The 24,204-nt window shown below is 40.3% G+C and overlaps 2 protein-coding genes across 4 annotated transcripts in view; both read left to right on the forward strand.

Moving 5' to 3' along the window:
- Positions 1-290: 290 nt before the first annotated feature.
- Ctxn2 (cortexin 2) lies at positions 291-10,394 on the forward strand. Of its 3 annotated transcripts, none has more exons than XM_021226233.2 (2): positions 291-838; positions 9,957-10,394. In XM_021226233.2, exon 2 carries the CDS (start codon positions 10,011-10,013, stop codon positions 10,257-10,259), a length of 249 nt encoding a protein of 82 aa, XP_021081892.1. In that variant the 5' UTR covers positions 291-838; positions 9,957-10,010; the 3' UTR covers positions 10,260-10,394. The 3 variants fall into 3 exon arrangements, with proteins under 3 accessions (XP_021081892.1, XP_040602136.1, XP_040602137.1); XM_040746202.1 differs by lacking the exon at positions 291-838 and adding an exon at positions 901-1,184; XM_040746203.1 differs by lacking the exon at positions 291-838 and adding an exon at positions 1,251-1,421.
- A 4,499-nt stretch (positions 10,395-14,893) lies between these two features.
- Slc12a1 (solute carrier family 12 member 1) overlaps positions 14,894-24,204 on the forward strand; it is an 82,064-nt gene continuing 72,753 nt past the window's right edge. Inside the window, exons 1-4 of the mRNA XM_040746204.1 lie at positions 14,894-14,949; positions 16,003-16,609; positions 23,105-23,236; positions 23,381-23,456. Coding sequence (XP_040602138.1) covers positions 16,202-16,609; positions 23,105-23,236; positions 23,381-23,456 — 616 coding nt within the window. The 5' untranslated portion in view covers positions 14,894-14,949; positions 16,003-16,201. The remainder of the gene's footprint in view (positions 14,950-16,002; positions 16,610-23,104; positions 23,237-23,380; positions 23,457-24,204) is intronic.

Consider the following 24,204-nt stretch of genomic DNA (forward strand, 5'->3'; position numbering starts at 1 on the left):
GTTCAAAGCTTTAGAAAACCAGCATCTCTCTACCTAATGGTTTTGTCACAGCTAGTTAGGAGTCTTCTGTCAGAAGTGAGGGCAGCCTCAGCATTTCAGCACTGCGGACAGCTCCAGGCGTATGCGGGAAGGGGTGGGGTGGGGCTTGGGAGGAAAGGGGCGTGGATAGTGAAAGAAACACTAAACGACTAAGCGACGCATCAGTTTTCAGTTAAACCAGTCACCTTTCACTCCGTTTTTTTCCTTTGTCTGATCAAAGGAGATATAAAAACATAGAGCCTTCTAACAACTCGAGACTGCTGTTTCCACCCACAGTGAAATGCCTTCGGCACAGCTGGGGACGTGGCAGAGGCAAGGATTTTCGCAATGAATTAATTAAGCCCTCACTACCCTAGGAAACCCAAATAGTGAGGAACCCTGATTGCTAAGCTTCAGGGTGCGATGTGAGTGAAAATAAGTCTTTGTCTCTGCTCTTTCTAATGGATCTGAAGAACAGACCCTGTTGCTGCTGTTAGAGTCCCTTCCCCATCTCACGTCCCTCCTCCGTTGCTAGCATATCCACCTGCTCGCAAGTATTTACACATTGCCACACCAGATAAAGGCACACACATTTTACTGCAAACACTCGCGCGCACGTCCTTCCGCGGCTGCCTGTGTCCTGTCTCTCACCAGACGCAGACATTCATACACGTAGGCCAGAAAAGCGCTACCCGCGGTCCTGTGACTCCACGCAGGTCCTCAGAACACGCCGTTTACACTGAAGCGATCAGCAAGCACAGACAAACCTGCCAACAAGTCTTCTGGCTGGAATTCATCTCCATGGCAACAAACATGGAAGGTGAGCCTATCTATCCCTGCTGCCTGCTAAGTAACTTTCTCCCCCTTCCTCAGCATTCACCAACAGGGTTCCAGCTCCAGTCCCGAGGAGAAGGTTGTCCTTATTCTCTTGGAATTCAGAAGCAGGAGAGCCGAGTGGGGGCAGGGAGAGTCTGTAGGTTTTGGTGAGCTCAAATTCTGAAAAGGAAAGAATGCCTCTGCAGCTGCTGATGCTGTCAAAGGAGAAAAACAGAAAGAAAATGTGTTGTGTGTACACAGATCGCTGATGTTTCTCTCATGATGCATTGTAGGAAGTTTCCATGCTTCCTGCAGCTTAATATGTAGAAGACAACTGGAGCCAACACAAGGTAGCATAATAACGATGGTCTAGGCTTCTTTGGTGGGACATGCTGAGAATTTCCAGATCAAGCTTACCAGTGCTTTGGGAGGAATGGGTGTTTGAGGAGTAACCCAAATATTCTCTTAAGGAAAATCTCTCAAGGTTGACGTCTCCGGGGCTTTGGGGGTAGATTCTTGAAGATCCCGAGGTTCTGGAACTCTAGGAAACCAAAATGCATGTACTTCAGCATGATGAAGACATCTGGGTTTGTAATTTAAGGATTTCCTTTGATTCCAACACATCCATTCTTAAACGATAGCTCTGTGCAGATATGGCCTCAATAATGCTTTCTTCTGTTCCTTATTTTAATAGAATTTAACAACCTTTGTAATTTTATGGAGAGTCCTGTTGTTGATGTACATAATGTCTCATTATTTTTTAAGCTTGAGTTTGCATGCCTCATTTCATGAAATTACAAGTATCCTCTCATTAGAGACTTTTGTCTAGTGACTAGTACTAAAATACTTTTTTACCTAGAATATCGCACTCCAATTCTATTTCAGATTTAATGTTTGTGATGTTATTACTAGATAAATAAGCAATAAGAAAAAACCTGTTGATTAAAATAAAAACATAGGAGGTTCTTGTGTATTTTTAGGAGGTGCCTACATTTTACCATTGGCTTCTGCAATTGCATGGTATTGTGTGCAAATTAAATGACTGTTTTTGAAAAGCAAATTTGACAGTCTAATCAGTAAACAATTCACAGAGGAAAAGAGCATTACTTACCATAGCCATTCATGGACATGAGAAGCTACATGTATAAGTAGGTATAAAATTGCTCTCCTTGGTGGGTTACTGGCCATAATATGATTTAAGTTACTGAGCACAGAAGCTTGTTGTTGTAATCATCGTCAGTTATTTGTTGCTAACTACAAAGCAACTCCGTGACATTGGGCCTTTTGATATCTACAGGTACTGCCATGGCCCAGTGCTATGACTCATCAGGACTTACAGAGCAAACATGATGTTTGCCATGAAAGAAAAGGGACACTTTGAATCTGGCTGCTCACAGCTGAAGTATCTAATCATTAATTCCAGTGACTGGAGTTTCAAGCAGCATTTGATGAGCAGCAGACATAGTACAAAAATACACCTTAATCCTTCAGTCATTAGATGGAGAGATTCTGATACTTAAATGGAGCAGTGTTGACGATATTATCCATTTTTGTGGTGTATCACATTTAAAGTAAATTTTACCTGGATTCACTTTTATTCACATCCAGCTCCCTTTTAAAAATTCACTTATTCTTTTCACAATCACCTTTATCATAAAGACTTTTTGTCAATTCATAGTTATGCTCCTTTATAATCTGTTTCTCTTGTATTTCATTCATCTTCTATTTCTCAGGCATTAAAATATTATTTTCCTCCTTGAGGTAAGCTTTACTAGATTTGTTCTATAGAACCTAGTGAATCTTTACATCCCTATTTCTCCCAAGTATGGAAAATGAAAATTTGTCTTTACTCCTCATGTGAAAGCATTTTTGGAACCTTATTCATTATGAAGTAGTCAGTGTTGTAACTGAAGACTTTTATTTGTTTATGATAATTTTTAGCAATATTTTACATAATGTACTCCACATCAATGGAGAGGCACACAGCTCAGAAGACTTAATTATATGGTCTCAAAACTTCAGACGTAGTTGCTTTTGAAATGAGACAAGGCATTCACGTTGTATGTCAAATCATATAGGAAAGTTTGGGCAACTGTTTGAAAAGCTAGGCCTCAAATACCAGTGTTTTGAATGCTCTGTGCATCATATCTTGAATAGGAAGGCTAATGTGTTTCTGGTTTTGTATTTACCTATTTGTACTGAGATGGAATCAATAGGCAGGCTTCTTGTGACCCCTTTGTCTATCTCCTTTTCAAATATTCTCTTATAAGGCACTTGGTTTAAAGATGAACATTAAAATCTAAGTTTTTCCTTTTAAGAGATTGACAAAATTATCCTTTTTCAACTCAGCTTTTGTTTAAAATGTAAGCTGCAGTTCTTTAAACATTAGATGGATTGACTTACATTTACTTTAAAAAATCAAATATCTGGTTAAGTCCTTCTTATTGAGAATGATTCAAATTTGAATGTATTATCTTGCCCCTTTCACTTTTACAGAAATAAAACTTGTTTTGTCAAATTTTATTAGCATCCAATTCCATCTCCTCTTTATCCCTTATACCAGAATTTCCTTCAACTTATTAACCTCTAGAGATTTCTATAATGGTGAAATAATTCTGATATCAGGCTTTGCTTATCAGTGCTTAGTTTCCATTCTCACAGAATTAGACAGTTTTTCAATGGTCTGTCTGGAAACTTTGGCTTTCTTAGTTTTGTGTGAATTCCTAGTGTGGATTTATTCATGATCCTGAGCACTTGTTATAGGTCCACTGGGAGATCTTATTTTCCCTCTGTGAGAGGGTCATGTATTGTGGTTTATTGATAGTGAGGTTTTCTTTCTACTTTCAAATCCTATCTGGTAAATAGCAAATAGCTTACAAGAAAATTGTCCTTGATCAGTCCAGAACAAGTCTATACTAGAAAACACTTTAAAAGTCTTCTTCAGTGTTCCCTTTCAATAATGTCTCCTTCTCTCTAGTTGAAGATTGCAAATACTTCTGTGTACTATGATATCTCTATCCTACATTTTATTCATCTACATAAGTTTTACTTGATCATACCTAAACTAGGAACTCTGTGTTGTAAAAAGTTATCTGGGTTGACTCCTTACGTGAGAACCTCAAGTTGGCAATGTCCAAATTTACATTTGCTTTCTAAATCTATAATATTTCTTACTTTCTGCTCAGTGAAAATGCTGTATTTATATTTATTCAAGCATAATAAGGTGGAGCTGCCTTTGGTGGATCTCTTTTCATGGTTCACGGCATTCCATCAGATACCAAATCCTAACTTTATAAATAACTTTCTAATCTACACTCTCTTCCTTATACTTATTCATACAGATCTTTATTGCTGCTCACATGAAGCATTGTTTTCCATTTCTTCTAAATATGTACACGATAATAAAATTAACCAACACCGCTGCTGAGGAATAAAATATATGTAGAGCACTACATAGGCGAAAGGTAGTAAACATTGAATATAGTTTGCTTTCTTTTTCATTACCCATGTAGAAGACTGAATTGTTTTATTCTTCTTTGACATGGTCTCCCTCCCTTGCTATTTGGAAGCTTTTTGAGTAGAGAGACCATATCTACTCCCATGTGGCAGTGCAATAAATATTTTGAATACAAGTGTGATGACTATCAATCAAGTCATTGTGTTTGACTGGGACATAATCATGGTTTTGCCATTCTTGATCCTTTGTTCTCATTCAAGTTAATATTGCGGCTGCTATTCAAGCAATTTCTTCATATCTTCAACTTATGTGAATTTTTGATGGATTTCAATTTGAATATTTATTCCATGCATATTATCAAGCAATAGCTCCCTCATTTTCAGATGACATATTTCTCTCCTTCATTCTCAAACACAAGACTTTTGTAATGTTTCTATTAGGCATTATGTTCAGGTTCCATCTCAGAATTTAAGTCATTAGAATTCTTTTGAATCTCAACTCTATATATAATTTCAGCCAAGTTTTATGTCAAATTTAGTAGTCATCACTTAAATGTCTTCAACCTAGTCACTGGCTTGAAGCATGTAGGAGTGTGTAGCAAGGCTAGACCTTTGTGATACTACACTGAAGACTGTCTTCATGATTATAGAACCCTGTATTTATTAGGATAGCCCAGTATCTGTGAATCTACATAAAACATCATAAGCCAGGTATATTTCCCATCTTCTTTACAAAGAGATTACAAGAGAAGGTCCATAAATTGACAGTCACTAAACCATGCTGTCCCGCATCACCAGTTCATCTTGTTAACAGCTAACTGGCAAAAGAAGATGGATTTAGCTGTTGATATCTGAAGTTTTCCTCAAAGGTTTGTCTGTTAGGTCCTGGCTCCTAGCTATAGCTGCAGGGTTACTGGGAGACAGTGAAACCTTTCAGAAGAGGTTCACCTTGTCAAAAGAAGTTAGGTCACTACAGAGATGACCTTGAAAGGACAGTTGAGACCCTGGTCCTTCTTTCCCTCCAGATACCAAGTGAATAACCCTCCTGTGTCACATTCTAGAAGCAAAATATGGATTATGTGACCTTGGTTGAAACTGCCAAAGCAGAGAACCAAAATGATCTTTTTCTCTTTTAACTTGATAACTCAGTGTTTGTCCACAATGGAAAGCTGAGTAGTACAGCATCGCCTCTCACCCATGTTATCATCAGTGCCTCCATTGCCAACCATTACCTATTAAATGTCTATTAGTCACACATTACCCACATATAATTTCCATAATTTGCTCTTCTACCTTTTGAAAAGCAAAACATTTGCCTGGACTCATAACTCTGGTAGTGTTCCTATGGTCAGTCATTTCTAAAAGCATATCTCCAAGCAATAAAACCAAAGTAGATTCAAGAGTCACGTCTTTGGATTTTTTTTTTTTTTTTTTGCTTTTTCAAGACAGGGTTTCTCTGTGGCTTTGGAGGCTGTCCTGGAACTCGCTCTGTAGACCAGGCTGGCCTCGAACTCACAGAGATCCGCCTGCCTCTGCCTCCCGAGTGCTGGGATTGTCTTTGGAATTTATAACTTTAAAATAATTACATCTGCCTCTTCCACAAAGGCATACTATACTGCTCAGATGGCACATTGTTGACAAGTTCACCAAAGAAAGTGCTGGCATATGTCAGTTTCTGCTTTTTTTCAGTGAAAAAGTTAAGAAAATACTCAACCCTTTAGACTTTTTGACATTGCCCTGAAAGCTTTGAGTCACCTTGTTTGTTTGTTTGTTTGTTTGTTTGTTTGAGACAGGGTTTCTCTGTATTGTTTTTGGAAACTATCCTGGAACTCACTCTGTAGACCAGGCTGGCCTTGAGCTCACAGATATCCAACTATCTCTGCCTCCCAAGTGCTGGGATTAAAGGTGTGTGCCACCAACACACAGCTTTGAGTCACTTTTTATCATGTGTTCAAATAGCACTGCATTTCTTCTCATATTTTTGTTCTAGCAATTGAGAGACAGAGTGCTACAAATTAAGTTTGCTGTTATGGTAACATTTTTCATTTAATAAGCAACTCTTTATCCACACACCATTCACATTCCTATTCCTTTCAAAAGAGTTTGAAGTATCCCATAATATCCTTCCTGGCTAAGGATAACAGCCAACGATTGGGTGAAGAAGGAGTATTACATCAGAAAATTTAAGCTAAAAACTAATCACAGAGATCAAATATAAAGTTGGCATCTGTACTTTCTGGTACAGATTAATGTCTACATAAGACGATTATGATATAGTTTCCTGAGAAAACGAAGGGGAGTTCACGGAATCACTAGGGGAAAAAATCCACCTTTTCCCTCTCTGGACATGAAAAATGGTGTCTTTTTGAGAATGCTGTGTTCTATCAGTTTAACTGGAGAGTGCAGGAACATTGAAAGAGCTGTTGAATTCTGCTGCTTATCTTCAAGACTAGTTTCTGAAACCAAATGGAAGTTCTCTTGTTCATGTCAACCACTAATAAATGAAATTTCAACTTCTCTGGATATTGCAAACATAGATTTAAAAATAACTTCATTCTTCAAAGATTGTGTCCACTGACACAATCTTTAATTTATTCCAGTTCAAATACTTATTGAATAAAGATGATATGCCAGCTTAGAAAGCAGTTATTTTTCCATTAATTCATTAACTTACTTACTGTCTAAGAATCTAAGAACAAAGTGCTATGTGGCACATGTTAGACAAATTGTATCTCTAGCTAGGAAGGGGTTGTGTTTTAATTTAGTAGAACTATGTGAAGTGTAAGTTTGCTTGCTGCTTCTGGAAAATGCCTTTTTGTTGCTTTGCTTGTTTAGTTGAATGGAAAGTTTTCCTAAGAATAGCAAAGTCTAGTAGGTTCATTACAAGCCCAAGGGGAACTAGTTTGGCTTCTTCTGTGACCAGCTATGACACCATGCATTTGTTTGCTCTATGATGTCTTTAAAATATGTAACTACATTTAGCTAATTTCATGACATCAATCTGCTTAGGCCATTTCCACATGGTGGCAAAATGAACAAATCATTAAAACTGCTCAGGTGTTTTAACATTTGTGAGGTTAATTGTTGCAGTAACCAGACTCAGAAGCTGTGTTAGTGGCCTGGATGTTTATTAAGAGATGCCTCTGGGCTCCTAGCCTGGAGAAGGATGGAGAATGAAGCAGGTGTAGACAGAGTTGAGTTGTGGTATGTACCCCAAAACACCCTCAGCTGATACCCCGTGGAACTCCAGAGCTAGACTACTTCTTCAGCATTTTCTTCTTTGAGTAGAGATGGTCACAGTCACATCACTCCCTCTCTGAATAGCCTCCTTCCCAGGAGGAAACATATCCTTGGCACGGCAGCCCTTTGCAGCTGAGGCAGCTCATGAAAAGAGATGACAACTGCTGGGAAAGCTGCCAGCTGCTAGGCAACAAGTCCTGCACTATGGGTACACCATAGTGTCCACCAGTAAACCAATGTTATTGGCTCCTCTGTTTTTAAAGGTTTATTTTTATTATCTTAAATTATGTGCACATGTGTGGATACATGCATGTAGGTGATGCCACCATCAGAGGCAGAGACACTGAGTGTCTTGGAACTGGAGTTACCCATGTTTATGAGTTGGTGCCTGAAGTGGGAGCTGGCAACTGAATTTTGACACTCTGAAAGAGTAGAACCCCATCTTAATGGCTGAGTGTCATTGGTTCCTCGTATCTACATGCACCCTGAAAATGTTAAATGTAGCTTACAAAGACCATAAACTTGACAAAATTTTAAAAATTCAGAAGTATAAAATATTGTTTAATCCTCTATCCTGAGTCCTACAGGATAACTAACAATGGAATTCAGCCTTTGGTAAAACCACTCTGAGTTACTTAAATAAGACTAAAAAGATAATTGTTAAAAATTAAGGCAAAGCATACTTTTATTTGCTAGGTCATTCAAAATAACTTGGTAGACAGATACTCCACAAAGAGACTTAAAAATCTTATTCCCTTGTATTGAACAAAAGTCAACCAACCAACATGCCAGAAGTAGGGAGTATCTCTGTCACTGGTAGTTTGAAGACAGAGCTCGTTTGTAACATAAATCTTTATAAAAACAGTATTTATCACTGTCATTTTAAGTTCGAAAGTTATAAGCCTTATTATTTTCTCCACAATTTCCCACCTATCCCTTGTTTTATCTCAATAGGTTCTTTATTTTATTTTATATGTATGAGTGAGTGTTTTGCACACCTACATGTCTGTGCACCATGTGCTTGCCTGGTGCCATCAGAGGCCAGAGGAAGTAGTTACATCTCCCGGAACTGGTGTTCTAGACACTTGTGAGCCACTATGTGTGTTCCAGAGATCAAACTTCCTTCTTCTGCAAGAAGTACTCTTAACGACCGAGTCATCTCTCCAGCTCCCTTGGTTGCTTTCTGAAAACGGATAAGAGATTCTGTTTTATTTAAAGTCAACTTTCTTAAAATTTTAGCTGTAGTTTTAGAATATCAGTCATAGACAGGGGAACAGGAATGAGGATCTTGTTAGAAGGAGAACTAGGAATGTCTTAAAGTTAGATGAATTACAAAGAACACAAAACTTACATGGATTTTATGTTTATTTAGGGCAGTGGTTCTCAACTTTCCTAATGCTGCATCTCTTTAATACAGTTCCTCATGTTGTGGTATCCCCAACCATAAAATTATTTTCATTGTTACTTCATAACTGCAATTTTGCTACTCTTATAAATCATGATGTAAATATCTGATATTTCTGATGGTCTTGGGTGACTCTTGTAAAAGGGCTTTGGACACACTGAGGGGTCTCAACTTACAGGTTGAGAACCACTGGTTTAGGGTTTCAGAAAATGAATGTAGATGGTAGGGAAGTGGGTAATGCCCACAGATATTGTGTTTATCTCTTTGCAGTTGTGATGTCGGGCATTACCTCTACTCAGGTAATTTTTAAAACATGCTTTTATCTTTGAGAAAGTAATATTTAAACCATGTGTGGTGTCTCTTGCCTATAATCCCAACATTCAGGAAAACTGAAGCAGAGGGATTGTCATGAGTTCTGAGACAGCTTGAACTTTAGAGTGTGAATTTCTCTCTTACGTGCACACACACACACACACACACACACACACACAGGGCCACATATAATGGAGAAGATACTGTAAGTATGTAGGTATGAAAACAAGAGTTGAAACAAAGAATATATTACAGCTGTTAAAAGAATCAGATTTTATTTCAGAAAAAATGGCCCTAGAGAGAGACCTTGAAGCTAGGACTTTAAACAACAGTAACAGCTTATACTCTTTCTATTTACACTATGATCTCCACATGCAAAAATGAAGTGAAAATTAGGTGAAAATCCAGATCAAAGAAGCAGGGAGAACTACCTCCCCAAGAATCAAAGGCCTTTAGTGTTACTCATAGGATTATCACTTTCATGCTTGGCTTTCTATTTCAGTGTGTAGACATGGATTTCTGTGTCCACGAAAAACTCTGCATGTCCCACAGTGGGATAATAATCTCCAGTGTCAATTTTATTCTGATCTATATCTGATACTTTCAAACATCTTTGATGAGTTAAGTGACCTTGAAAATACCTGCCTTTATGATTTCTTGCCCAATGTCACACAAGGACAAAACTAAACTGGGTCTGTTCTGTACCTAGGTGGAGAATTGACTCCCGCAGGAACTCTGAAGAGCCACCACAATGCACCAGTGAATGATGAGTAGCACCTACTGCAGCAATTCTTCAGCTAAGATGAGTGCCAATGAGGTCTCTGCCTTCTCCCTGACTCTGGAGCAAAAGACTGGTTTCGCCTTTGTGGGCATCCTGTGCATTTTCTTGGGACTTCTTATTATCAGATGCTTCAAAATTCTACTAGACCCATATAGTAGCATGCCATCTTCTACATGGGAAGATGAAGTTGAAGAGTTTGATAAAGGGACCTTCGAGTATGCACTTGCCTGATGGTGGTTCCAGCTTCGTGTTTTTTCCAGGTGACACTGAGTGACATGACAGACACATTTGTAATTAGCTTGAGTGTGGTGCTGCTGAGAGGATCATTCCATTCACAAAATTCAATAAATGTCTATGATTGATTTATCCACCATGTAAAATGTTGTGTTCTTCTTGGTCTCCCTCAGTGGAGGTTTCTATGCATAGAGCAGAAATGTGACTTCTGCCACCTTATTCCCTCCAATTTCTGCTCTTGCAGTCTGCTCTTTTCTGTGTGTCAATGAACTAGCTGGGGGCTTTGACAAAGCAAGCCCAGGTATCCTCTCCACATTCCATACCGGAACCACAACATAGATTTAGTGAACCCTGTGTTGTGTGACACTATTTTTAGGGAGACATGAACACATGTCTAGTCACACCAGATAGAGAACAGTGATAGACCGGGGTTACCTACAGGAATTTGGGTAAAAAGTTACAAGAGCTGAAATATCTCAACAACAGATTCATCACCAAAGGTCCTCCCCAGCATGGGTGACAGCTCACACAAGCTGGGAACCTGGAGTTCCAGGCACACAGCTCCACAGGTTGGAGAGTGTCTCTTTAAGGCATCTTGTCAGAGACCGCCTCTCAGCAGTCCTCGTGAGGAAGAGGGAAAGTAGGGGATATGATCAGTTTCGGAGACTTTCTGAAGCCTTTGTGCTGTTTATTCCCTAAATTTAGCAAGCTTCCCTGAAAGATGGAATGGTCCCCTCCCCTTAGAACATTCTGTGTCTTAAGGAACTTCCCTCCAAGACAGAGTCTTATCTCAGAGGAAATTGCTACTTGGGCTCAAAGGTCTTTAGACTCCCCCCCAAAAAAAGAATATTATTTCTTAAACAGGGACGAACCATAGATCAGAAAGTTCACAATGGGACAACTTCAGAAAACTAACACCCAAACCTTCCAACTCAGCTCAGAATTCCCAGCATTCTTTTAGGGTTTAAAGACTCGCCGGTGGTAAAATGCTGTAGTCGAGAGTGTGGGCCAGTCCTGCCTCACATGCACCCTGGCTACATTACCCTACCTCATGGCCAGCACTAAAGAGAGGGCTCCAGAGTCGCCCAGTAGGAGGGACGACTGGACTAGGCAAGAGGTCCAGACAGCCAGCCCTGCCACCACTGGAGCCTTGCTACCCCGAGCTAGTTGTCTAATCTCTGTGGACTTCGGGGGAGGGATAACCAGAGGGCTTTAAACTCCTGTAGTGTAAAAATGCCACACAGGTCCCTGGAAAGTGAGAGAGCCAATGTGAGGTTTGACAATATGCACATTTTCCAGGTCAGGGGTCAGGATTCTGATGTTGGCTCACTCAGCAACTAACTTCATCTAGTTTCATAACCTGGAAAGGAACCTCAGTACAGACATTTTTCCACATCCATGAAAGTAGGATGAGAAGCCTATCTTGTGTCTCTCAGGGATGCTGGCAAGAGGACGGAGATGGAAGGGACAGAAAAGCATTTGGAAAGCCGTAACGTAAAAAATTCCATGCTCTCCATCTGTCTCTACACCTCTCTAACCCAGCACTGTGATACACACGCCTCTGCCACACCTGAGTTTTATATGGGTGCTGGGGATCTGAACTCAGGGTACCCTTGCTTACAAGGCAGGCACTTTTCCCACTGAGCCAGTACCCAGGCCTTTACAATTTTTTACCAAAACTGCCACTCCGGTCTGTGGCATTCCAAAACAGCAGCCACAGAGAGATTCCTGATAGAGACTTACTGTTGTTTGTTTTTTCCCGGTGGATTTATAAAACATCTGTGCCGGCTATAGTTCTTCTGTGTCAAGCCTCCACATCAGGGAGGCTCTTGGCGGTTCAGTTGATATAAGCACACCTTACACTCAATTGGTAATTTGGCCCAAGAATAACCCAGTAAATTGAGCTCAGCTGACTTTGCTAGAAGGCATCTGTGCCTGAATACCAGGAATCAACTCTGTGACATAGACTTCCCAAGTGCTCCCTAAGATTCATGACAAACTTGCAGGGTTTCCATTTGTCCTAGAGACAACATTCACCAAGACTTTTCATTTCACAAGATGAGATTTTTCTTTCAAAAAAAGCAAAAGGAGGAAAAAAGAAGGAAAGGAAGGAAGGAGGTATGGAGGGAGGGAGGGAGGGAGAGAGGGAAGGAAGGGAGGATGGGAAGGAGGGAGGGAGGGAGGGAGGAAGGAAGGGCCAGACACATTTCATAGAGAATGCATCATTTCAGGGCATCAACTCCCAGAACACTACCACCCCAGTCTCACTAAGAAGAAAACACACTGACAGAAAGTGCTTGATCTGTGGCTTTTGTTTTTATCTTATTCGTGTATCTTAGTCTTTTGTGAAGATGGGTATAGAAGAGTGGTCATCATTTTCTGAGTAAGGAGTGATAACTATAAAAGGCTGGTTAGAGTAATATGAAAACTTCAAGAAACGCTAATGTGTCTACAAATAGATGGCCAATATCATACTCAGATCAGCCTCTAATGCTACATCCAAGATCCTGTTAGGGAGAATGGAAAGAAAGGTGGCATCTCCACTCCAGACAGCGTTTTCTGGTCCCTGACCACCTCCCTCAAAAGCTTAAATTAAGCTCGCCATCCTAGGTTGATGGTGTCACTTCATCAATATCCCCCAGACATCTCCCAGTCACTCTAGAAGGTCTCAGTCCCCTTACTAAGGGACAAAGGCCATCATTTTCCAGTTAGAGATAACAGCCTCGAATGAAAATGTCTGCTTGATGGAAGACTGAGACCGAAACGAATTCATACACACTGAAGTCAGACAAGCATGTGGCAAGAAAGGGGACTGGCTTTGGAGGCACTAGGCCTCTGTCAGAAGAGAAACACCGAAGAATGAATAATAAGGTAGTTCTGAAGACAAGTCGGGGCTGGATGATGTCAATCATCCTTGTATAGGGAGCGGAACTTGTTTGGGGTCCCAGCATCATCTTAGCAGTCCAATGATTCGTTAGGTCAGTAGCCCAGTGCACATTCCACCTGACTCACTTCCATGGCATTCACCTGGTTAAGAGCATTGAAGAGCTTTTCCTGTGGCATCTGCGAGTTCCTTTGTACAATCTTGTGTCTGGTTATCAATTTACCTTTCCCTCCATTTTAATAGGTATAATTCCTATCCCTGTCTTTAATGACTGGCCTCAGACTCATGGGTGTGAGTAAAAAATAAAAGTCACAAACCGATAATAAATACTGATAAAATAGTACAAGCAAGAACTATGTACAAACTGGTACTACTTAAACATAAACACGAATTAGTTTATTTAATCCTCACAATAACTCAGGAAGTTACATGCCATTATTGTCTGTATCCACGCTTGCATATGAGAACATTAAAGCACACACAGGGAACTAGTCTCCTGAATTGCCCCAGACAGGAAGTGGCAGGACCAGAACTGAAATCGAGCATTCTTTACTCACAGCTCCCACTTAGCCACTACATCAAACCACAGCTGAGCCACCCAGGCAACTGGAAATCATTTGGATAGCTTCTTATTCAATACAGAAAGGACTCATTCAATCATCCTGATTGAAAACCAATGACGAAACCTGCGTGGAGGAATTGCATGTGCTGTCTTAGTCACCAACTCACAGCAGAAACTTCTGAGGAAACTCAAAAACTAGATGTGATAAAAACTGATCCTCCAAGCAGAGACAGATGAACCACATAGAAACAACACTGGGAAGTGCATCCAGCTCCTGGGAAGTGTATCCAGCCCCTGGGAAGTATATCCAGCCCCTGGGAAGTATATCCAGCCCCTAGGAAGTATACCCAGCCCCTGGAAAGTGTACCCATCCCCTGGAAATTGTACCCAGTTTGACTTGAGCAGCTTAAACTAGGCAGAAATTTTTTCAATAACTCACTGATGCTATTCCCAATCTGCTCACTTCCTATGCAGAGAAGAGGCAAGGTGAGTAAGCTAAAATGATTTAGATAACATTTCCTAGCTACAAAATATTGAAACTATCTCTTGAGGATAATATTTTGGTCCCTGTGCTGAGCAAGGTCACTGAGTCTCATCAAAAATAAGACGATGAGCTCGGCCTGGCGGCAAAGGCCTACTTCTAGCTACTTTGGAGGCTGAGGCAGGAGGATGGCAAGCTCAAGGCTGCCTAGAGTACAAAGCAAACACAGGGCTGGCATACACAATTAGCAAGATGCTGGCTCCAAATAAAAATGTTTGGAAATGGTGTGGGAGAGCTCAGTGGCAGAGTACTTACTTAGCATGTGTGAAGCCCTGTGTTTAATTCTTATTGCAAGAGAGACGGAGACAGAGGCAGAGGCAGAGGCAGAGGCAGAGGCAGAGAGAGAAGGCAGACAGTAGAACTAAATTTATCTAGTCCCAAACAACTGAAGCAATATTTTTTAAGGATTTGCTGTTGAGCAATCTGTGAATTAAAGAAGCTTTATTTTGTTTACTGTCTAAGAGGATTAATGATTTACTACTGGTTACTAGTTGATGTGGTACTTACAGCTCCCCAGGGCTAATGACTGGCAGGGCTTCTCCCACTATTCCAGGCCAATGACTGAAAAGTCATCTCTTTCAAGAAGTTTCTAACCAATGAGAAGAAGCCTAAGGTTGTGGGCTGAAGCTAAGGTTCCATATATGCTTGTGCCATGCTAGAGTGGGCTCCACTCCCCAGAAGACAGCTGCTGGATGGCAAGGTAAGAGTCTGGGCGGGGCAAGATCGTCACTTCATACCGTGTCAAAAAGCAGGCCCTGAGGGCTGAACTGAGATGTCAGGGACTGTGATGTGTTAAATGTTCAAAAAGGCTAAGAGATATGGGCTTCACTGGTAATTTCACCAGGAAAGTTTAAGAGTTTAAGTTATGTGTGCTTGTTTCTTTCTTAATTCAAAGAAATGTCTTAAAATCATGGCACAAGAGTTAAGTTTTTGTTCTCATTTTTCTGGCTTTCTTTGAAAAAAATAAAAATTTAAGGTATCTACAAAGAACTATCACTCCAAAGACAGAATTTAAGATTGGCACTGTAGAGTTGTGAAAATGATCATGTGGTCTATTGAACTCACAAATTATTTCATTAAAAGGAATGAGTAGAGTATAAGCCTTTACTGAGAACTATAACTTATTTTCATATCCCAAACACTCATTTTTAAGGTTTCCATAACAGCATTTATGAAAAAGCACAAATATATGAGCAAATGAAATGTTTCAAAAGCTACTAAAAATTCTAAAATCTCACAGACAATAATCTTGACAGACTTGCTTTTTTTTTAATTTTCACTTGTTTCACATGTGAAGGTTTTTCTGAAACAAATTTATTATTGATGATGTGTGGACTTTTGTTAACTAGCAAAATACATTTTTCAAAGACTTCGGGTTTCCTGTTTTATGTATCAAACAATGTATAATGCTGTCAACATAAAATCCTTTGTAATCTTGCCATTTAGAAGGTCCATGATCTCTCCTATTGTCCTCAGTTGCTAATATGCTTTCTAAAAGTCCCAGTGACTTCCAAGCAAACACGACAAACTGTCACACGTTAGTGACTGGATTAGAATTTCTGTTTGCAGAAACCAGTCCCTGGTTATCTGTTAGGAGTATATTCCTCAGGTAGCAAAGATTCCTGGACAGGTAATTTTTAGTGAATCAAATTTAAAATTGTACATCTTATGAAAATAAGCATACCTTAAACCACAGCCCTTCTTAAACATGTTTGTATGTATTGCCTGGAACAAATTTAATTTTCTTTTTTAGTAACAGCTTTGAAGACCATTCTGAAGATTAAATGGGAGACAATACATTGATATAGCAGGAAACTAACAATTGTTGAGTCATCTAGAACCAAAGCCAAGCACTCCATAGTGTAACCACATTATTGTCTATTTTGAAGCAGAAATACATAGATTTAAAAAAAAACCCATAAAGTAGGTAGCTCCAAACTAGATTCTAGAAGATGTCAGTGAACACCCCTTCCAACTCAGTGCCCAGTATTACCAGTCGTTTTCAAGTCCATGTCATAAACGAGGGCCATGGCAGTGGTGCAGCCATGAGTGACAGCACAGACCCTCCACATTATGAAGAGACCTCTTTTGGAGATGAAGCCCAAAACAGACTGAGAATCAGCTTTAGGCCTGGCAACCAGGAGTGCTATGACAGCTTCCTCCAAAATGGAGATGCTGCCAAATCAGACACCACATTTCATGTCTACGACTCTCACACAAACACGTACTACCTACAAACCTTTGGCCACAACACCATGGATGCTGTCCCCAAGATTGAGTACTACCGCAACACAGGCAGTGTGAGTGGGCCCAAGGTCAACCGGCCCAGCCTGCTGGAGATCCACGAGCAGCTGGCCAAGGTAAGTGTCCTTCCTCGCCATTCCCTCAGGGTAATAACACTCCACATGCAGTGGTCAATGAGGAGGGCTGGTCCATGCCATCCATCTTCCTTATACAGCTATCTCTCTAGTTTCCCAAAACAGAAAACATCCTGGTGCTTCACAAAGGCTTACTGACTTGGAAGAGAAGTGCAGACTGAACTCAGAAAGCGAGGCAATATATCTTGCGGTGTTTGCAGTAGGGTTACTCAAGTCCCACACGGCTGAACGTGACACACTGAGTCCTAAGCCGTTTCCACATTAGTGTCACCTTAGTTCAAACAGCTCCACAGTCATTCTTAAGCAAGCCATGTGCTTTTGTTGCTCATATTGTGGGAGCCAGTGATGGTGTGTCCTCAAGACACAGCTACCCTGGTAGCTAAGGCTGAGTGACAACTACTTTTTATATTCTTTAAAGAAAGAACAGAAATGCCCAAGATTCAGCCTTTGGGCTCCTTCTTTTTATACCTTTTCCTGAGGCCTCTCTACTAAATTTAAGCTCGGAATCACAGTGGTCAGACTTTGTATTTAGAGAATGCACAAGGGTTTCAGAGTCTCTGGAAGACTTAAGTCTTGTACTCACCATTTAGAAGCTTAGATTTCTTCTGTGACTTCCTATGAGATTTGTTGACAGACTATCCTCCTGCCTTTCTGTCAGTTTGTAATGAAGGTCACTTTTTTTGCACGTCTCTATGTGTGGCACTGTGCATGTGAGCCTATTTACATGTGTTTGCACACATGTATGCAGGTATATGTGGAAGTCTGAGGTTGATGTTGGGTGTGCTGCTCGATATCTCCAGCTTATATAGTAAGGAAGGGTCTCTTTCTTGAACCCAGAGCTTTGTGATTCAGGTAGTCTAGCTAGCTTCCTCTGGAGATCTCTAAGTTTGAGGCTAGGCTGGTCTACAGAGTGAGTTTCTGAGTAACCAGGGCTACACAGAAAAACTTTGTCTTGGAAAGAAAGAAGGAAAGAGAGAGACAGAGAGAGGCAGAGAGAGAGAGAGAGAAGGAAAGAAGGAAGGAAGAAGGAAGGAAAAAGAAAGAAGGAAAGACAGGAAGGAAAGAAAGAAAGAAGGAAGGACAGAAAAAAGAAAGAAAGTAAGAAAGAAAGAAGTTATATTCTCCTATCATCCCCAACCCCCACTCAGGACGAGTTCTCTCAGGAATGATTCTGGAAAAGGCACTGGTTCTCCTTTTGTTTTTTTCTCACCTTCTTCCCAGAGGAAAAACAAATCTCGAAAATTTACTCCCTGAGCAGCATGAGGCCCAACTCCCTACTAGGACTTCCAGAAGAAGACCCCATGCTCATAGGCTGCTCTCTTACACCCCCACCCACAAACCTCCTCCTCTGTCCTCTGCACTGTATCTGTGGCAATATGCTAACTTTAGCCTTTATCTGAAATATCTGGTGCCTTAATAAAAAGAATAGAATTATGACTATTCAGAAACAGTATCAGCTTCCATGGAGATGTTTTGGGGGGGGTAACTTGAAATTTCAGACAAGTTGCTGTCAGTTTCTTTCTCTAAGTGATGGGAGAAAGAAAGGAGGTTGACAGGGGATGGGAGAGGGGGAAATATAAGAAACAGAGACCAACAGGTGGACACAGTCGTGAGGAGTGTAAAGAGAAGTTACACAATGCAAGGAGCTTCTGAAGTAAAAAGAACCAAAAGCATCCAGAAAAAGACACGAAATCCTACCCCCTACAGATAACTCGTAACGCTGCCCCCTTCATTATTAAAATTTAAACCCTCATCCATTCACACAATTTACAACAACAAAATAATACCTTAGGCCTCATTAAGAAGAAACTGTAAGCAGGGCCTGGTAGGTAGTTTAAGCTAGTAATCCTGGCCTATGCCTGGAACCTGATTTCCAAGTCGGAAAATGATAGGACAAGGGTTGTCCTAATAGGTAAAATGCAGATAGAGAACTAAGAGATCAGGGCCTGCCTGGGTTGCGGAATGAGATTAAAATCAGCTAGGGCAACTTTGCAAGACCCTGTCTCAGAATTAAAGTTCGAATTTAAAACAAGACAAAGCCAACAAATGCTAAGGTTTAGTGATGATGCACTTGCCCAGGATGTACAAACCTATCAGTGCAGTCTGCTGCACCTTAAGGAAAAGGGCTGTGGTGGAGCAGGAGGGATGTGGCTCCCAGCACCAACATTCTAAAGAGAAAGGGAGCATATGTGTAAGTTCTGAAGGCCTGCCTTGTGAAGGTCTTTAAGTTAGGGGAATGAACTCAGAAGCAGTGGTTTTTCAGTACACCTGCTCAATGGCTGCACAGTTAGAATGCCAGAGCTGCCTTTGACACAGCAGTTTGGAAGCTGTTTGCTATGGCTTATCATTTTTGAACAGATGGAATAAGTCTAAGGCCTTTACATTGTTCTGTGCTCTGCTCTCTTCCCTACACAGTCGACCTTGGAGAGCTCTCCACATCAAGGAATGCATCTGAGGAGATTTTACTTCATAAAAAGCATTCTCCTTTCAGTTCCCCTTAGAAGGCATGCGATTAAAGCTGAATTCATTGCCAAATATCAGAAAAGGAAAGACTTGTACTAAATGGTCTTCCTTTCTCTTTAAATGCACTTTATTGTCTCCTCACTGAATCTGCAGTACTCAAGTAGAAGTCTTGGTGAATGGATGATCATTTAATAGAGTTAAAAATGCATCTATGAAAGGTCACCATTTATGGAAACAGAGTGTAAAGGAGCAAATTATTTTGAATTGTGAAAGAAAGAAAAAACAGCAATAGGAAAGATGTACTCACAAAACTTTGTGTCTTTGAGACATTGGCAGCATCCAGATGTCTGTGAACCCCTGGGTAGAGCTTAGCAGCCTTGAGATGCCCACAAACTTCCACATGCTATGTTCAGTGTTCAGATGAGACATTGAATTTGCTGTTCTTCCAGTAGACAAAGGAAGTATTTATCCAAGAGTGACTTCCTTTACCACATAAAAGGTGATTTCTGCTTTTCACTACTTCGAAGTAATATTTTTAAAAAAATCTTGAATGTGTTCTCATTTTTGCTTCCTAAGAAAGCAAAAATAGTTTGCTGGAGGACATGCCCTGGATTAATTTCATGACAAATTTAGATTTATGTGTAGTTTATAAGGTACAGAGTCTTTTTGCTCCTTTATATTATTGCGAGCCACGAAGATGGCATCAGTTCTTGTAAATTTACTATTAAACATTAGTCACAAAAGAAAATATACATTCAAGGTCACTGGCCCCCAGCCCTAGCCATAAATATACTTAAAACTTTAAAACACTAGCAAATTCCATTTATCTATGAAAAGAGAGTTGCTGGCCCTACATAGACTCGACTTTTGACAGTTTAGAAAGTTATTGTTGTACTAAGTTCCATGTATAGTGGTTTTTCTATCTTGTATGCAGAGTGTCCTAAAGTCCAAGTGATGGACTGAAGAATCATGAAACCGTGATCAGGAATGGTATCCATCAGGGAAAAAACAACTTCATTTAATGGAAATTTTTAAATATGCAGTATTTTATCCTACTTTATTGTGGGTTGGGGGCGTGTTTGGTTTGTTGTTTGCAGCTATGATTGCTCTCATTCTCCAAATCTAAGGGCCAGAGTCATCTCTGGAGTTCATCAGAGAACACAGCAATCTCCTACGTTTTCCTCATCGGGTTTTACCAGAAAGCATAGGTTTTATTCCCAAAACCACATCTAAAAATGCAAGTGACTAAGGCTTTCTCACATGATCCCCAGCCACGGGAATAATGACTAGCTAGCATACTGGTAATGGTAGAGTTGGCTTCTCTAACTAAGTTGAAGAGATGAATTCTCCAAGCAAACAATCCCTTCAACATTCATATTAGCACACGTGTAACATCCATGCTTGTGAAGACTATGTTAGCCATGGGAAGTAAAAACTGTGGCTGTGACTGTGAGCTGGCCCCAGGTGGAAAGCACTCGCAGTGTTCCTTAGCCTGGATGTGCAGGCCTGTGTCCCATAGGTGGAGGGGGAGACAGGAGACTGCCTCTCCAGGGGCTCTGAGACCAGTCAGCCTGGCTACACATCAGCAAACAACCAAGAAACCCTGTTTCAATCAAGATAGAAGGCAAGGACCAACACCCATGAAGGTCATCCTCTGACTTTCACACACATGCATTAGCACATTCATGTCTTCACTCACACACATAAACACACACACCTGTGCACACACACTGTATACAACACAAACGCATGCATCGTATGTACTCATTCACACACGTCAGAAACACAAACGCATTGCACACAGCACATACAAATGACAGTAAAAGCTACGGGTGACTGTTAGCTGCTTTATGTGTCTAGAATTTGTTAAAGGAAAAACGCTTTTTACTTGGTGTGTGGAAAGCACCTAAGGCTTTCTTCAGAAATTTACTGCACTATATGGGCCTGTGTTGAGCTGACCCATACATGACCCAGGGTCACTGAGCACTGGAAATGAGGCTAGGCCAAGCCACAATGTGCTGCTAATGGAAAATACACCCTGGATTTTAAAAACTTAGTATGAAAAATGCTTATATAAAGCCTGTCTGATACTTTATACTGACTACAGGTTTAAATGATGATATTTTGCACGAACCCAACTAAGTAAAGCACAGACTAAAACTTGTGATTCCAGCCCCTTCTACAAAGCGAAGGACTATGACTGCTAACACACATTTATAGTACAAATATATGTAATACAATCTCCTATAAGAATTCTAAAATTTGATTATATCTAAACCTAAACAATTTCATCTAAAGATTTCTGTCTTTCATAGTAGCTGACTTTTCTCTTTCCTAAAGGATGAGAGCAGATCTTGGTAGCAAAGCATGTGCTTAGTAGGAGCTAGGCCAGTGGGTCTCAGTCTGTGGGTGGCAGCCCCTTTGGGCGTGAATGACCTCTTTACAGGAGTCACCTAAGGCCATTGGGAAACACAGATATTTATTTACATTGCAATTCATAACGGTAGTGTGATTATAGTTAGGAAGTAGCAATAGAAATGATTTTATGGTTGAGGTCACCACGACACGAACTATATTAAAGAGTTGTAGCATTAGACCCTGGCTTAAATCCTCAGCATGAACAGTAAGTTTAAAATAAATCAAAAATAGTTATTAGAAATTCTTTAATTGCATGATTGACTTGTGTTCAAAGCTCAGGTAGATGATCCAGTTCAGCTCAGCCAGATCAGCCCCAGCATCTTTGGATTTGGTTTATCATTATTATTTTTTTGGGGGGGGGGTTCAAGACAGGGTTTTTTGGTATTGATTTGGAGGCTGTCCTGGAACTCACTCTGTAGACCAAAGTGGCCTTGAACTCAGAGATCTGCCTGCCTCTGCCTCCCAAGAGCTGAGATTAAAGGTGTGCACCACCAACGCCCGGCACTGTTTATCTTTATTTTGGCATGAGTATGCAAAATCAACTTTCAGTTATCTGTGCAAGTGGAGACTGAGGATTAAGATTAAGATACTCCCCTGGTAACACTAAATTGTAACTATAATTGTCAACTTCCTTTGTTGCTCTCAGTTTCTCCCCATTGCTGTCATAGAATAGTAAGAGGTCCCAGCAACAGCCTGAGACTGTACCAGTGCTGGAATGATGACCTTGTGTTGGAGGGCCCTGGATTCAGACCTCAGCACAACAAAAAGGGGAGGAAAAAAATGATGTGGCTTGAGATTCATTCTCTTCCTCTCCCTTTTAAAATGTGTCCTGCTTAAAGGGAGCAATGAAAATGGATAAGAAACAAAGACTAAAGACTAAATAAAATACTTGAAATTACTCAGGTATATGCAGAAGAAAAATTAGAGACTGAGAGCTATTCTTAACTTGAAATAAATATATTTTCTCCACATTGTATTAATGGGCTATCATACAAAAAATCTTACAAAAGAAAGTTTGTGAAAACTGGTCACAGAGATAAAATTATATACTAATTTAAAAAATTATTCATGTATAATTCTTTTAGTTTCTACTGAGTAAATCTTACTGGCCGTCAGTCATGAGACCTCTTACCTTCTCCACAATGCAAGCACATTCTAAAATTTTCAAGCAAGAAGATATGAATCCATAAGAAACTTGTTTTTGCTTTTGGAGCTCAAAGAGCCCGGCAGAAGACAGGGAGGAAGGACTATAGGAATCAGAGGAGTCAAGGCATCAAGAGACAATGCCTACAGAATCAATTAACAGGATTCAGAGAGCTCACAGAGACAGAAGTGATAATCATGGAGTCTGCATGGGTATACATACATATACATATGGCTGTTTGGCTTGGTGTTTTTGTGGGACTCATAACAGTGTGAGCAGGTGTATGTCTGTAAGAGACAATAACAGGATTATTTGCTGAAGTTATTTGAATACTTTTTCTTCTAGAGTTTTATGACCACTGTTTTGATTTGGCTTGGAAAGTCTTAAGAAATTGTTTGATCCACCAGTGTTTGTTCCTTTGTTTGCTTGTTTTTCCCTCTGTAAAAACGTAGAATGTGACGGTGGCCCCTGGTTCAGCTGACAGGGTTGCTAATGGCGATGGGATGCCCGGAGATGAACAAGCAGAAAATAAGGAAGAAGACACGTCCGGGGTTGTGAAGTTTGGATGGGTGAAAGGTGTGCTGGTAAGAAACCTTCTATGTGTACAAAGGAGCACCATGTGCTGGGTGATCCCACAGGATTCACCAGCCAGCCCTGGACACCAGACTTACAAAGGGGGTTGGTAGGCTCGACCCAGGACCCCTTTCCATCCTCACTTTCATCCACAGGTAAGATGCATGTTGAACATCTGGGGAGTCATGCTCTTCATTCGCCTCTCCTGGATTGTTGGAGAAGCCGGAATTGGTGAGCAATTTCCCCTTCTAAATGGGTTTTATGTAAATTTCAAGCTTAATAACAAACTGGGTTCCCTATCAATGCTGCAGAAGATGAAGGTCACAGAGGACATTTACACTTGAGAACATTATTTTTTTTACCTCTCACGATGCCAGGGAGGAGAGGTGAGGCAGTAGCTCCTGTGAGACTGGAATTTTCCAGTTTGCCCAACAGGGGAAGGAATGGTCTCATGAATATTTCTACCTTTCTATGGAGTTTCAAGCATATGGGTGCATAAAGCATATTTATTTCAAATAACTATGGTCACACTTTGGAGTATATTGACATTCACATTTTATTAGCCTCAAACTCTTCCACTTAGGCAAAACTTCACTTGGCAAAAACAGCAGGTGGTAAAGTGTAAAGTGGTAAAAAAATGTATATACAACTATATATGTGATCTGACTAATAAAAATGCTCCATTGCTGAGCATTTTCCAAAGAAACTAACTATGTTGTTGTCAGATATCAGCAGTAAATAACAAATGTTCATAAAATATTCCCAACTATAAGCTTAAATAACTCCAATCATTGCAAATGATTACTTACAATGTAGGTAACCAGTGTTTTGTTTTTTTTTTTAAGAGTGATGATTTAAAGCTCTTCAATTACATTCCACTTAAAAACTCAGTTTTGCAAAGTGTTTTTATTAAGGAGGAATTTGATCCCATTATAGATGGTAGGGAGCCACCTTGTGGTTTCTGGGAATTGAACTCTGG

Source organism: Mesocricetus auratus, unplaced genomic scaffold (assembly GCF_017639785.1).
Source record: "Mesocricetus auratus isolate SY011 unplaced genomic scaffold, BCM_Maur_2.0 Super-Scaffold_100004, whole genome shotgun sequence".
NCBI lineage: Eukaryota > Metazoa > Chordata > Mammalia > Rodentia > Cricetidae > Mesocricetus > Mesocricetus auratus.